Source organism: Suillus clintonianus (genome assembly GCF_016758775.1).
Source record: "Suillus clintonianus strain FC179 chromosome Unknown DEU56scaffold_131, whole genome shotgun sequence".
In the NCBI taxonomy this organism is placed as follows: domain Eukaryota; kingdom Fungi; phylum Basidiomycota; class Agaricomycetes; order Boletales; family Suillaceae; genus Suillus; species Suillus clintonianus.
The window spans coordinates 91,333-103,492 of NW_024539355.1; the positions used below are offsets into that span (position 1 = coordinate 91,333).

The 12,160-nt window shown below is 48.2% G+C and overlaps 2 protein-coding genes across 2 annotated transcripts; both read right to left on the reverse strand.

Moving 5' to 3' along the window:
- DEU56DRAFT_984449 (uncharacterized protein) lies at positions 1-2,321 on the reverse strand (the record flags this gene model as incomplete). The annotated part of the gene is made up of 7 exons (XM_041359995.1): positions 1-264; positions 316-641; positions 696-827; positions 880-948; positions 1,002-1,175; positions 1,231-1,272; positions 1,323-2,321. The coding sequence occupies 7 exons, from the start codon at positions 2,319-2,321 to the stop codon at positions 150-152; spliced, it is 1,857 nt and encodes a 618-aa protein (XP_041202689.1). The 3' UTR covers positions 1-149.
- Positions 2,322-9,382: 7,061 nt separating this feature from the next.
- DEU56DRAFT_928429 (uncharacterized protein) lies at positions 9,383-10,138 on the reverse strand. Its single transcript, XM_041358639.1, has 4 exons — positions 9,948-10,138; positions 9,812-9,895; positions 9,632-9,766; positions 9,383-9,577 (listed from the first exon to the last, which is right to left on the reverse strand). The coding sequence occupies exons 1-4, from the start codon at positions 10,092-10,094 to the stop codon at positions 9,419-9,421; spliced, it is 525 nt and encodes a 174-aa protein (XP_041202690.1). The 5' UTR covers positions 10,095-10,138; the 3' UTR covers positions 9,383-9,418.
- Positions 10,139-12,160: the final 2,022 nt, after the last annotated feature.

The window sequence follows — 12,160 nt, forward strand, 5'->3', positions numbered from 1 at the left end:
GATTTTCAAGCACAACACCAGCTACATTAATTTGAAAGGTCAATATAAAACTATAGTCATACGAAAGAAGGGACAAAACACGGTATCGAAGCTACAGGTCCAATGCATATGCGAGACTCAACAGAGAAAATGCTCGACGGATATCATATTTACAACGAAGACTGCGCCTCTAGGTCTTTGTCAGTCATCACAAGGCGAGATGGTCCTGCCTCTGGCTGAGATCGACTAGCCATTGGTTTTAATTCAATCTCTTCGTGCTGGACCCTACCAGATTGAATTAGTGAGCAAAAGAGTGAACGTATAGGTATACTGTACCTGGGATGAGGCACAGCGACTCGATTGAGGATGTCGACATTGTTCACAAGGCCAGATGGTCCTGTCCTCGGCTGTGGCTGGCTAGTCACAACATGGCTGCTATTTGCTGCACCATCCTGGCGGGGTATATCGACACGCTCCAGGCGCCATCGAGGAGGCTTCCTCAGTCTCCCATGAGACCAGCACGAATAATAGCATAAGAACGCCTTGAACCAATGCACATCTGGGAGCGAATCATTGTCAGATGACTCGATGTCCCGCTGCCCAGACGGATATCGGGTGTCGTCTGCTTTTCGGTATTCCGGTAATTTGGCAGCAGCTAAACGCTAAAGGGGAAAAAATCAGCAAAAGGGACTGAGAGGTAAGAACATGTACGTTACAGTGAACTTCCGCCCGGCTGCGACATCAATAACTGGCGGCCCAAGGCTGTGTCTTGGTACGAGGAAAGAAAGGTGTTGCCGCAGGAATCGTGGGACCCCATTCGAGGGAGGAGGTGGAGAACTTATTTCGAGCTAAATGTGCGCTCAGTCACGCATTGCGTGTTTACTAAAGTTGAAAACTGACATTTTCAAACTGAGCTGTGGCCTGCCCCGAGAGAGAGAGTTGGGATGGTAGGGGCAATGTAGCAGGGCGCTGTAGCACAAGGGTTGAGTTAAATACAACAGAAACCAGAGAAAGAGAAATACATCCAGGGGACCACGAAGTTCTGTGGTCGTGCGAGAAGAGAAGGGAAGAAGTTTGCGGAGGCGAAGGAAAATGGGTCGCGGCGGGTCGATTGTAGGAGGAGGGCTCTGTGGCATAGGTATGACGGGTATTTGTTGTCTGCGATGCACGGCAGGAGGCGGACGAGTTGCATCAGACTGCAATGATGGGGGTGGATGAGCAGTGTGATGAGCAAATGAATGAGGTGCGTACTTTTAGTATATCAGTGATGGTTGACTTGTTTTGTGCCCTTGTCTGTAAGGGAATGTTAGCATACGGATAGTAGATGTTTGGGGAATGCGTACACGGGCCTGAGCAAGGACGTTGGGTGGAATGTTGCATATGTGGATCTCGTACCTCTGGTAACTGACCCTGTATGTCACGTAAGCTAGTTGGCGCCAGTCGGGTGAGAGGACAAGGGTACGGGGATTTTGAACGTTGAAGGAAGCGAGGAGTTGGCGGGACTCGAAGGCCCAGAGCTTGACGGTGTTGTCGTTGGAAGAGCTGGCAAGGAGAGTGCAGTCGGATGAAAGTGCTAGACCGGTGACAAGGTCGGTGTGCCCTTCGAAGGGAGTTCCGACAATCTCCAGCGTCGGTGCGTCGAACTCGTAGATCGTCTGGGTGTCATTGTCCGTGAAGGTGAATGCGGCCAAGATGGTTTTGTTCTTGTTTGTCCAAAAAATTGGCGTCGATGTGTCTCCTCCTCCACCATCCACTGTCCCTTTCCTCACATTCAATTTCTGTGTTTGGACATCCCAGATCTCAAGGCACTTCCCCACCCATGAGTTGATCGCGAGCTTCTTCGAATCTGTCGAGAATCGAACTGCGCTTACAGAATCATCCCTCTTGAATGGACCGGCCACGAGTTTGCCGGTGTCCAAGTTCCATATTCGTACTGTCCGATCCAGGGCCCCACTCGCCAGCAGTCCGTCCGCGGAGATATCAATGCAGTAGATCCTCTCTGAGTGGCCTTTAAATTCTTTCACAATCCCCGTCTCAACTTCACAGGCTTTCAGTTCCCCAGTGTCGTCATCTCCACCTGCAGTCACAACCCATCGACCATCCCTTGATACTGCAACTGCCCATACCTCCTTCTTCCAAACATCCCGCGCTTCCTCAATCTCCCTACCCGCCTTCAGATCCCATTGCCGAGTGGTCCCATTCTCAGTTCCGCTGATCATTCGCTGACCGTCAGGAAAGTAGGATATGGATGAAATATCGGAGTCCTGTTCATGAATCTTCAAAGTCGTTACCGGCTTCATAATTGATTTTGTGGCAGTTGCCTTCGTCGATGTAGAAGCCATGGCTGCGTATCTGCGAGCGAAATCTTTGAGTAGTCAAGTTCGGGAGAAGTATTCTCTGTATGGATTTGAAGGCACGGTGAGTTCTCCTCGTATGCTGTAGGCCTGACGTTGATGGTCGGTTTGAATATTCCCAACTCGCGCACTCGATGGCACTTTGCTTCTAGTATAGCTGATCGTCAGCTCATGCGTGCTGGAACTCCAGATTGAAAGTTGATGTTACCAAGAGGGCAATGATAGTCTATCGAGAGGGAAACAATGTGAGTGCTGTCGTCATTATCAATCATATACACTTCCTGTGCTCGAGCGTCAAGCTCTTGTTTATTTCCCACCCGCCAGTGTTTCTGTGTACTTGTAAGCTTGGGTGTTATCTTAATGGCTAAAAATAATGATATGCTATAGCATTCGACGCTTGGCACTCAACGTTCTTCGTTGCAGTTTCGCTTTGGACCCCAGCGGATGCATGAATCGTTCTCATGAATATTGCAAACATGTAGACCATCTTTCCTCGTCTCATAGTCTTAATTGTTCTCTCATCCAAGGCTTTCTCACTTCCATCGGCCTGACGCCAACTCACAACCTTTCACCATCGACTATTTTTGCTTTGATCCATTCACCGTTCAATTCACAATGTTCCGAGCTTTGAATGTCTCTCAGACTGATACCGAGATCAAAAAATGACGTATCTATTCACAATCCGAACGGTCAAGAGCGATAAGAATATCATCGTGTAACAACCGTCACCCTCAATCCGCTCTCCAAGGCCACTGCTGTGAATCATGACGTACGTTGAGGGCACTATATTATGCTGATGGTAGAGATGTGGAGCCATACGGACAGAATGTTATGACCACAGCACTGACACTAGCAGAACGCTCCGCATGAATGCCATCGATTGAGCTCTCGGCTTGTGCGAATGGGACTAATCCGGCCCTGTTTCTCGTGGCGTCGTAATGCTATCAACGAATCGATACATGTAGTCTCCTGCAGTCGCTGATACTGGGATGCAGCCTCTCAAGTACTCTCACAGAGAGGATGCAACTCCGGATTCGTTCTGCAAGGAGACTGGTCGGATATAGGTGAGCGCGATGAGACGGAACAGAGAAATATACAGTGCACAAGCTAATGGTGGTCAATGGCAACGGTTCTCTGAGCATGCTAGTTTCTGATGACCTGGAGTCAACAGAGAGTTACTTGAGAGGGTGTCTGTGTCGGGTTTCGTTAACTCCAGGGAGTTAGGTCATTTTTCGTGTGTAGACGCTCACATCACACCTCAACTGGCTAGGGCCAGAACGACAGGTGGCGCGACCACTTGGATTGACCTGCTTGTTAGCAATAAATCAACCAGGAAGGTGGATGAAAAGAGATAGACTGGCACTGAATCAGAACTATCACACTGTTTACTAGGTGCGGATGGTGGGCTGTGTATTAGCATCCCCTCAACTCACCGATGCCAGAACGACGGCTTGAGACAGGCCTGATCACCGGCTGTGTGAAAAGACGGGACGATTAACGCAGCACGCTCGAGGACCGCCGAATGAGAATGCCCTGATAACACTCACAATCAGCATGGCATCGCAGCATCTCGCCCATTTGACCTATGGTATTGCTCACATAAGATAGCAACACTTATCAATAACATAACGACGAGGAAGAGAAGTAGGTTGATTACTCGAGAGGGCGTCCACATCGTGCACAGATATGCATCGTGGGCACTGGCGAGTTGGGCCGCGAGCATTGTGGGTAAAATGCACAGTGCTAGGATTCAACATACCAATTACACCAGCCTCAGAACGAGCGAGGTACGTGAGCACCCAGATACACTTTCAATGTTCCCCAACAGCTGTTCGACTATAGGCACGACTAGCATGACTTGTCGGCGATGGCATCGGCGGGCAGAGAAGTAACGTGCATATGCAGAAACGGCATAGTGGCGCATGAAGGGAGGCGGATGAATCCCTCGTCGCTTATGATGTACAGCGAGAGAGCGAGCATCGGTTAGTTGTGCTAGAAAAAATGTTTCAGCATTGATGATAGAGACCGAATTGTATTTGTTGTTGTTTGGTATGCAGGCGCCAGTGTGCATGTTGCATTTCATTTGAACATCATCTACATAGTTTTCTACATCAAACTTGGACGAACAGAATGATTCAGATCCAATATTTCTCTTAACGATCGCAAGCCCGATTCTCCACCCAACGCACAATTGCAACCCTTCTCTCTCAATTTCCCACAACGACTCGCCAGCAGCACCCTCTCCCACTCCACCGCCCAATTCTTCTACCACCAATTCTGAGCCCGAGGTTTCTCTGGCTCAACAGCCTACAACCTCGTATGCTCCACATCAAACAGACATAGTCTAAGTCTCAATATATCGTTTATAATATTCGTTCTTCCTTTGTTTTGTTGATTTCCATTATATAGGAATGTTTTCTACACCAAACCGATCGACCGTCGTCAGAAGGATTAACGTTTTTGAGATACTGACCCGTCTTGTCGCATTCTACATGTCGATGAGAGTGCCCTCGTTTATCGTGTTTTGTATGGGCACTGGGCTACTGTAGGGGAGAGTTAAAGGGATTTGGGGATATGGTTGGGTGGTGTCACGAGGGAAGACATGCAGTGAGTATCTATTTTGTACTTTAATTCTCGAGAACTAATCCCAGATTCAACCATACACGACAGTAAATTAGACTCATGCGCTACGATATGTTGCCATCGACGATTCCTCGCCCAAGTCGACTATCCGAAATCCCACCTCACAGGCATGCACACCCGACCCCACGCCCACACCACTTTGCAAGACCGATACCTTCATAACGTCAGCCACCCACACCCGGAAGATTTCTACTCAAATTCCGCATCGATTTCCTCACCATATACAGCATTTACGACACAATGCAGACATTATTGTGTGTCCTACTCGAGAGCGCGCAACACCGAGGCTTTTTCCAGACAAGAACTGCGTACCTGGAGTGTGGCATGTCAAGAGCGGAGTCTCTCACGCATGAGGGTGGGTACGAGGGCACAAAGGAATTGGAGAAATAGTAGGTTTTACATCCTTTTACAGACTGTAAGCCTCCGGGCAATATTATCCGCAGCGTTGATAATATAGTCTGTCCAGAGGATCAGTACTCGAGCCCAAGGTGGACCATGGCGACCACTCCTGAATGCATGCACATTCGACGCGGACATGATCTTGAGGACTTTCCTTCGATGACGACACCATTACCAGCGAAGCTGTCAGGTTTTCGAACGTCTACTATCGAGATCGGCACTTACAACGACCAACCGCCACAAGCTCATTGTCCTCACCAACCACTTTCTCTACCGATTTGCCCAAGTCTATGATAACGAGTCGCTTTTCACGTTTCGCATCTACAGTAGCCAAAACTGCCGACAGAGATAAGGCTGTGTGCAAACACCTAATTGGGGGATGACCAGGCTCATATTGCGTCGCCTGTACATAGACATTGGATAAAATGGTGATGCTGGTTTGACTCCATTCCCCGCATCGCAATGTGAATATCATATTCTATGCGGCATTCAGTCTTGCCACATCATTGGTGTCGCCCCGATAGTGTGCCTCGCGTCCGTGATTTAGCTTCTAACATTATATGAGTTACTCATGGTCTGTTTAGCCTAGTGAAAAGCATGGAGCAGCGCGTGGAAGCATGTCGGTTTTGCGAAAGTATAATGTCTTGATTATCACCTTTGTTATCGACACTCTATCGAAAGGAGGACAAATGGTTTGATTTGATCACATTCGAACCAGAAAGCGTGCATTCCCTCTCCACTTTGTCGACATGCAGCACGGCACCACCAAAAAGCGGCTGAACTGCATTTCGAGATTCAACTATGATTTCCTTAGCTTCAACAGATTATTATTTCGACTGACTGACCTTGGTTTTCAATTTCCACTGTTTTTACATCAAACTGACCACAAGAAATATTCAGATCTACATTTTTCGCTATGGTGGTGGTCGACCTCAGGCACTCGCAAGCCGGATTCGTTTCCCAACGCCCAATGCCCAACTAGATATACCCATCTCCCCTCTCTCTACTACTCCACAGATTCTGCCGAGCTGAGGTAACAGACCCAACAAACCCTATACGACCTCGCACGTTCCGTCCCTCCTCGAACACTAACAATACCCAGATACCTCTGCCTCCATCAATTTCCTCACACCCTCCCTACGCACACTCACCACCGCCACGACAACTCCAGGTCACGCCTCCTTCTGGAACATTTCAAACATGGACACATCTTGCCGCATCCCGACGACGACGACATCCTCGATGATTGCGTGGCGTATGAAATCCTGTGGGGCTGCTGTGGAGACGGTGGATGTAGGTCCTCCTGGTGGGTCACTATGGGATACGCACATGGTGAGTGTTTCTCCTTGTGCTTACAATTGAAAGGTTTATTTCATAACACGGTTATCAAACGCGTGTGCTGGCGAGTTGTCCAACGGGATCGTTTGGGAAACATACGACCCGTACCTAAATTCAACTCCACCAATCCTACGTCACCCCTTCTGCCACATACTGCGTTTCCGAATTCCTATCTCACTCAGACGCACAGCCATATAGTAGGAGACAATCCCTCGCATCCTGCTTGAAAACGCGCTATATTACAGAAGATCCTGTGTAAACTCGGTCAGTCACTTGGAATCAACAATGGACAACAGGCCGCTGTGTGTTGTGGGTTTTGGCGCATCTTCATAGCCTGTTTTATGCGCTGTAACGTCGAACCTTTTCTTTTTCATTAATTGACATTTCGGTTTAGATGCCATCGAACAGCAATTTTTGATCGTGTCAGAGAGGTCACCTTGCCTCATGCCATCGCTTCAACCATTCGCAAGTACACACTCCTCAACCAGTCCTTTCTCACAGACAACTTTGCAGACATGCACGCGGAGTCGTCCAGAGCCTTGCATCATTTACGGTATCCACTGCGGCAACATTAGTGACTCGAACATAGATGACGGTCGCTGTCTTTTACCTGGAACTTCTGACATCTGGTGCGCCTGTTTTCGTCTCGATATATATTCGCAGTGTACCACGGATCGAGTGGCACCTTCACTGCTGACACCATTGGCATCTGCGGGAAGGTAAGGATCACATGTCGTGTAAAGAGGTGAGAGCTAACAGTGCGAGCTCAGTCAATGGTTGATGTGACTGAATTCCCAATGTACGAACCTAACAGCGCGAGCTAAACGTGCTAATGAGTACGGTACGTGTAAGGTGAGAGAAACATACACACCTCAGTCAATGGTTAATGTGACTGAGGTGTAGCGAGGGCATCCGCCCGTCTTAAGTAGCAAGAGAGGAAGAAATTATCGTAACTAGGTAAGTGACACTCGATGATTGTGAAACACTCAATGACAGATAAGATATTTATGACGCTCCAAACCCCACTTTAATAAACTGCGCGATACACAACATTGTGTGCGCGATATGACATTGAGTGCGCGATATACAACATCAAGTGCGCGATAAACTACTGAGTGCGCGATACACAAGCATCAGGAAAACGTCGGAGTGCTTTTTTTGCCTTGTTCTACTTGGTGGACTGCATAAGGAGGAAAAGGAGACTTAAGCGTGGCAAGGAGACTTAAGGAATACAAGAACATATAATCCCTCGTAATAAGCAGATACAAGGAGAAAAAAGGAGAGATTTTTTATTTAAGTCTAAGTAAGATTAAGGAGGCATGTCTCTAGTCACATGAGGTAAACTACAGCGCCGCATCACAAAAACAGCGGGCGAAACGAACACGAACTTCTTGTGTTTCGATGGCGGTTGTACTGGCGCAGGTTCGTGTTCTGGAATACCGGGTGATGACGGCGATATAGCAGTACAATCCTCCATACCTGGTGGCAATGCCGTTAAAATGGTGAGGGAGGGGGGGGGGGGTCATTAAAGCAAGCTCACCATCACCAAACAGCGGGCGAAGCGAATACGAACTTCTTGTGTTTCGATGGCGGTCGTACCAGCGCAGGTTCGTGTTTTGGAATACCGGGCGATGACGGCGCCGGTACAATATGGCTGGACAATCCTCTGGATATGTTAGCGGTGTCATCGAGAGATGGACGGAGACCTCGGCCCAGGTAATGATGGATATGTTAGTGGTGTCATCGAGAGACGGATGGAGACCTCGACCCAGGTAATGATGCTGCAGGGTGTAGATATTCCTAGTCAGTGATCACACTGCGAAGGGGGAGGACAGAGATGATGACAAACTTTTTTGATTCCATGTCGGAGACAATCTCAGCAGATTATTCTCGGTCACATTTGAGCTTTGCAGCGGCTAGTGAAACCCGGATTACTATATAGTAGTATAAAGCCAGCTTGTATTATTCATTGTGAAAGGCCAAAGTGCCTTTGATCACGGGCGAAAGCTTATCAGTCGCACGGCTGACAGTCGAGCCAAACTTTGGAGATTTTGGCTGCGCAGTATACTAGAAATAGAAGTTATATACATTTCTTCTCATTTCTTTCCCTGTTGTATCGCGCACCCGACGTTGGGCATCGCGCACTCAATGTTGTATCGCGCATTTGGTTGTGTATCGCGCACTCATGTTGTGTATCGCGCAGTTTAATAAAGTGGGGTTTGGAGCGTCATAGATATTAGAGTGGTACCGGATGCCTTGACGGATCAACAGAGGATCATTTCCCAACATGTCGCGTGCACCTTCATCCTCTAAGTGTTCGGCACTTGTCGATGCAGGAGTTTGGGTCACCTCCCTGCTGCTTCCGCAAGGCACACCGTGTCCTCGCCAGATACAGCTGCATAGTAGGACATGTCTAAGTATGCGTGCATACATCGTCTGCTGGCTCACGTGCTCAGCGAGCATATCTAAAACCACCTGCGATCTACTGTGCTCAAATAACCAACACATTACGATATAGTCGCTGCATCCACACTCAAGATTTGACCATTTGAGCGCGCAGGTTTGTGTAGTTTCCCATATGTCTCGTTCATGTCGGATTCCTGAACCAAAATAATGAGAAAATACAAAGATAAAACACATTACTTCATATAATGATGAATGAGAAGAGCGAAGATACGGTACAGAAAATGTCAGCGGCAATGATGCTAGAAGCAGAAACAACACCGGTCGCCTCCATGCCCTCCAGTGTTGGTCTGTGCTGCTGCTCCTGGTTGTTGTGAATCGGGGTTTGGTGAAGGCGGGTCGAAGTATTCATCGGGTACTATATCATCGTCTTTTTTGGGAGCATCCGCTGAAGCGTTGCGCTGTAGATTAATGCATGAGACTAGAAGACAGTGAGAAAACGCAGTTGAGCATACCTCTTTACCCTGCGCGAGAGGAACATCGACGATAGGCGGCTGTGCGTGACTCACACGAAGGGGCCACCAGGTTGGTAGATTGTATGGGCGAGTATTGGAGGTAGCAGATGGTTGGGTGATTGACAGTGATCGAGACTAAAAAAAGTGAGTCGAATGTGATGGCAAGTTGCCAACACTCACGTTCTCGCCGGAATTCATGTTTGAACGTCTCTGAGTTGTGGTGCGCCCCAAGAGAGGGCGGGGTAGGGGCGACGTGGCAGGGAACTAAATTGTGAGTGTGCAGTCAAATGCGAAAGAGAGAAGAAAAGAGACATACATCCAGGGGACCACAAAGTTGATCATTACGTGTAGGAGGGACTGCATTCGTGTGAGAAGCGATCCGAAAAAGTCTGCGGAGACGAAGGGAAATGGATGGATGTGGGTCTATTGTAGGTGGTCTCTGCGATATAGGTGTAATATACATTGGTGGTTTGCGGTGCACGGCAGGAGGACGACGAGTTGCATCAGACTGCAATCATGGTGATGGATGAGTGGTGTAATGAGTAAACAAATGAAATGCATACTTTTAGTACATCATCAAGGGTCAACTTGTTGTGTGCACTGGCCTGTAAGGGAATGTTAGCACACTGATGGTAGATGTTTGTGGGGGATGCATACACGGGCCTGAGCAAGGACGTTGGGTGGAGTGTTACATATGTAGATCATATTGTAATCATCTTTAATGTATGTCGTATAAGCTAATTTGCGAGAGTCGGGTGCGAGGACAAGGGTAAGGAGATCCTGAACATTGAAGGAAGCGAGGAGTTGGCGGGACTCGAAAGCCCAGAGCTTGATGGTGTCGTCGGCTGAAGCGCTAGCAAGGAGAGTGCAGTTGGATGAAAGTGCTAGACCGGTGACAAGGTCGGTGTGCCCTTCGAAGGGAGTTCCAACAGTCTCCAGCGTCGATGCGTCAAACTCATAAATTGTCTTGGCTTCGTCATCTTCGGTGAAGTTGAAGACGGCCAAGATGTTCTTGTCTTTGTTTGTCCAGAAGATTGGCGCATATGTTATGCTCCCATCACCTTCTTTCCCTATGCTCGCATCCAATTTCTGTTTTTGGATATCCCAGACCTCAAGGCACTTCCCCACATCCGAGTTGAGTGCGAGCTTCTTCGAATCCGTCGAGAATCGAATTGCGCACAACCAATGAACACTCTTGAATGGACCGGCCACGAGTTTGCCGGTCTCCAAATTCCATATCCGCGCTGTCGAATCCCGTGACCCACTCGCCAGCAGCTTGTTGTCCGTGGAGATATCAATGCAGGTGATGTCATTTGAGTGGCCTTTGAATTCTTTCACGATCCCCGTCTCCACCTCACAGGCTTTCAGCTCCCTGGTATTGTGATCTCCAACAGCAGTAATAATCCATTGACCATCCCTTGATACCGCAACTGCCGATACTTCTCCCTCGAAAACACCACGCGCGGCCTCGATCTCCTTACCCGCCTTCAGATCCCATTGCCGAGTAGTCTTATCACGAGATCTACTGATCATTCGCTGGCCATCAGGAAAGTAGGAAATCGACTGAATATACTTTTCGTGACCCTTCAAAGTCGTAACCGGTTTCAGAATCAATTTCGTGTCGACTGCCTTTGTCGATGTGGAAGTCATGGCTGCGTCTCCGCGAGGGAAACCGTGAAGTTGTCAAGTGCAGGAAAGGTATTCTTTGGATGCGTTCAACAGCGCAAAGGTGAGGTCTCTTGGTGTTGGTAGTCGGTTTTATGACTGACGTTGACAGCGTTTCGAAGATGCGCCCTCTGGTAAAGCTAAACGTCAGTTACTTCACGCTGGAAGTTCAGATGAGATTTTGGTGTTACCGAGGGCTTAGAGCTTGAACAGCGAAGAACTTGAAGGATGATGGATTCTCGAATGTGAGTGTGACTATTGGCATTAGGCGCCGCCTTGCACCCTAACACGCTTCTGCATGGCGCCTATGCATCGCCATGAACATTCATCGCATTTTCTCCTCCTCGCTTCTCGGCTCACAGCCACAGATAAAGACATAGCCATAGAGCGTCAATCTGTGTTCCATTTCCCACCCAACGATGGGCAATAAAATATTCACACTTTACACTTGCTCGCTCGTCGGTTTCGACTTGCACGCGTGAACATTAACAGAGGTCACCTTCCCTCATACCATTGCATCAAACTGTTCTGAGTATTCGAACACAATGTTGCAGACACGTGGACATTTCAGCGGTGTTTTTGTTCGTCTTTCACCACACCCCAACCATATTATAAATTCAAGTCACTTCCGATCTTTCAACGTTTCTGATGCCGAGATTAAGACCTCATCTACAGAATCCAATATCGATATCATGCATCTCATTGTAGAAAACAGGAAGCTGGAGAGTAGACGTGCAACATCTAAGCCTTGTCAACAGCGTATATCATAACAAATCTTGGCCGCTCACTGAATCAATGCTCATCACCCAGAAATTTACAAGGAGTCCAGCGTACAGACGATAGGTTAGACAGCCAAGGAGTACA

What these genes read in the sequence shown, in the direction of transcription:
- DEU56DRAFT_928429 (XM_041358639.1), bottom strand. Translation starts at nt 10,094, where the DNA reads ATGTATATTACACCTATATCGCAGAGACCACCTACAATAGACCCACAT. An exon ending in AACTTTGTGGTCCCCTGGAT is followed by an intron (nt 9,896 to 9,947) that starts GTATGTCTCTTT and finishes CTCACAATTTAG; the next exon opens with TTCCCTGCCACGTCGCCCCT. An exon ending in ACATGAATTCCGGCGAGAAC is followed by an intron (nt 9,767 to 9,811) that starts GTGAGTGTTGGC and finishes CACTTTTTTTAG; the next exon opens with TCTCGATCACTGTCAATCAC.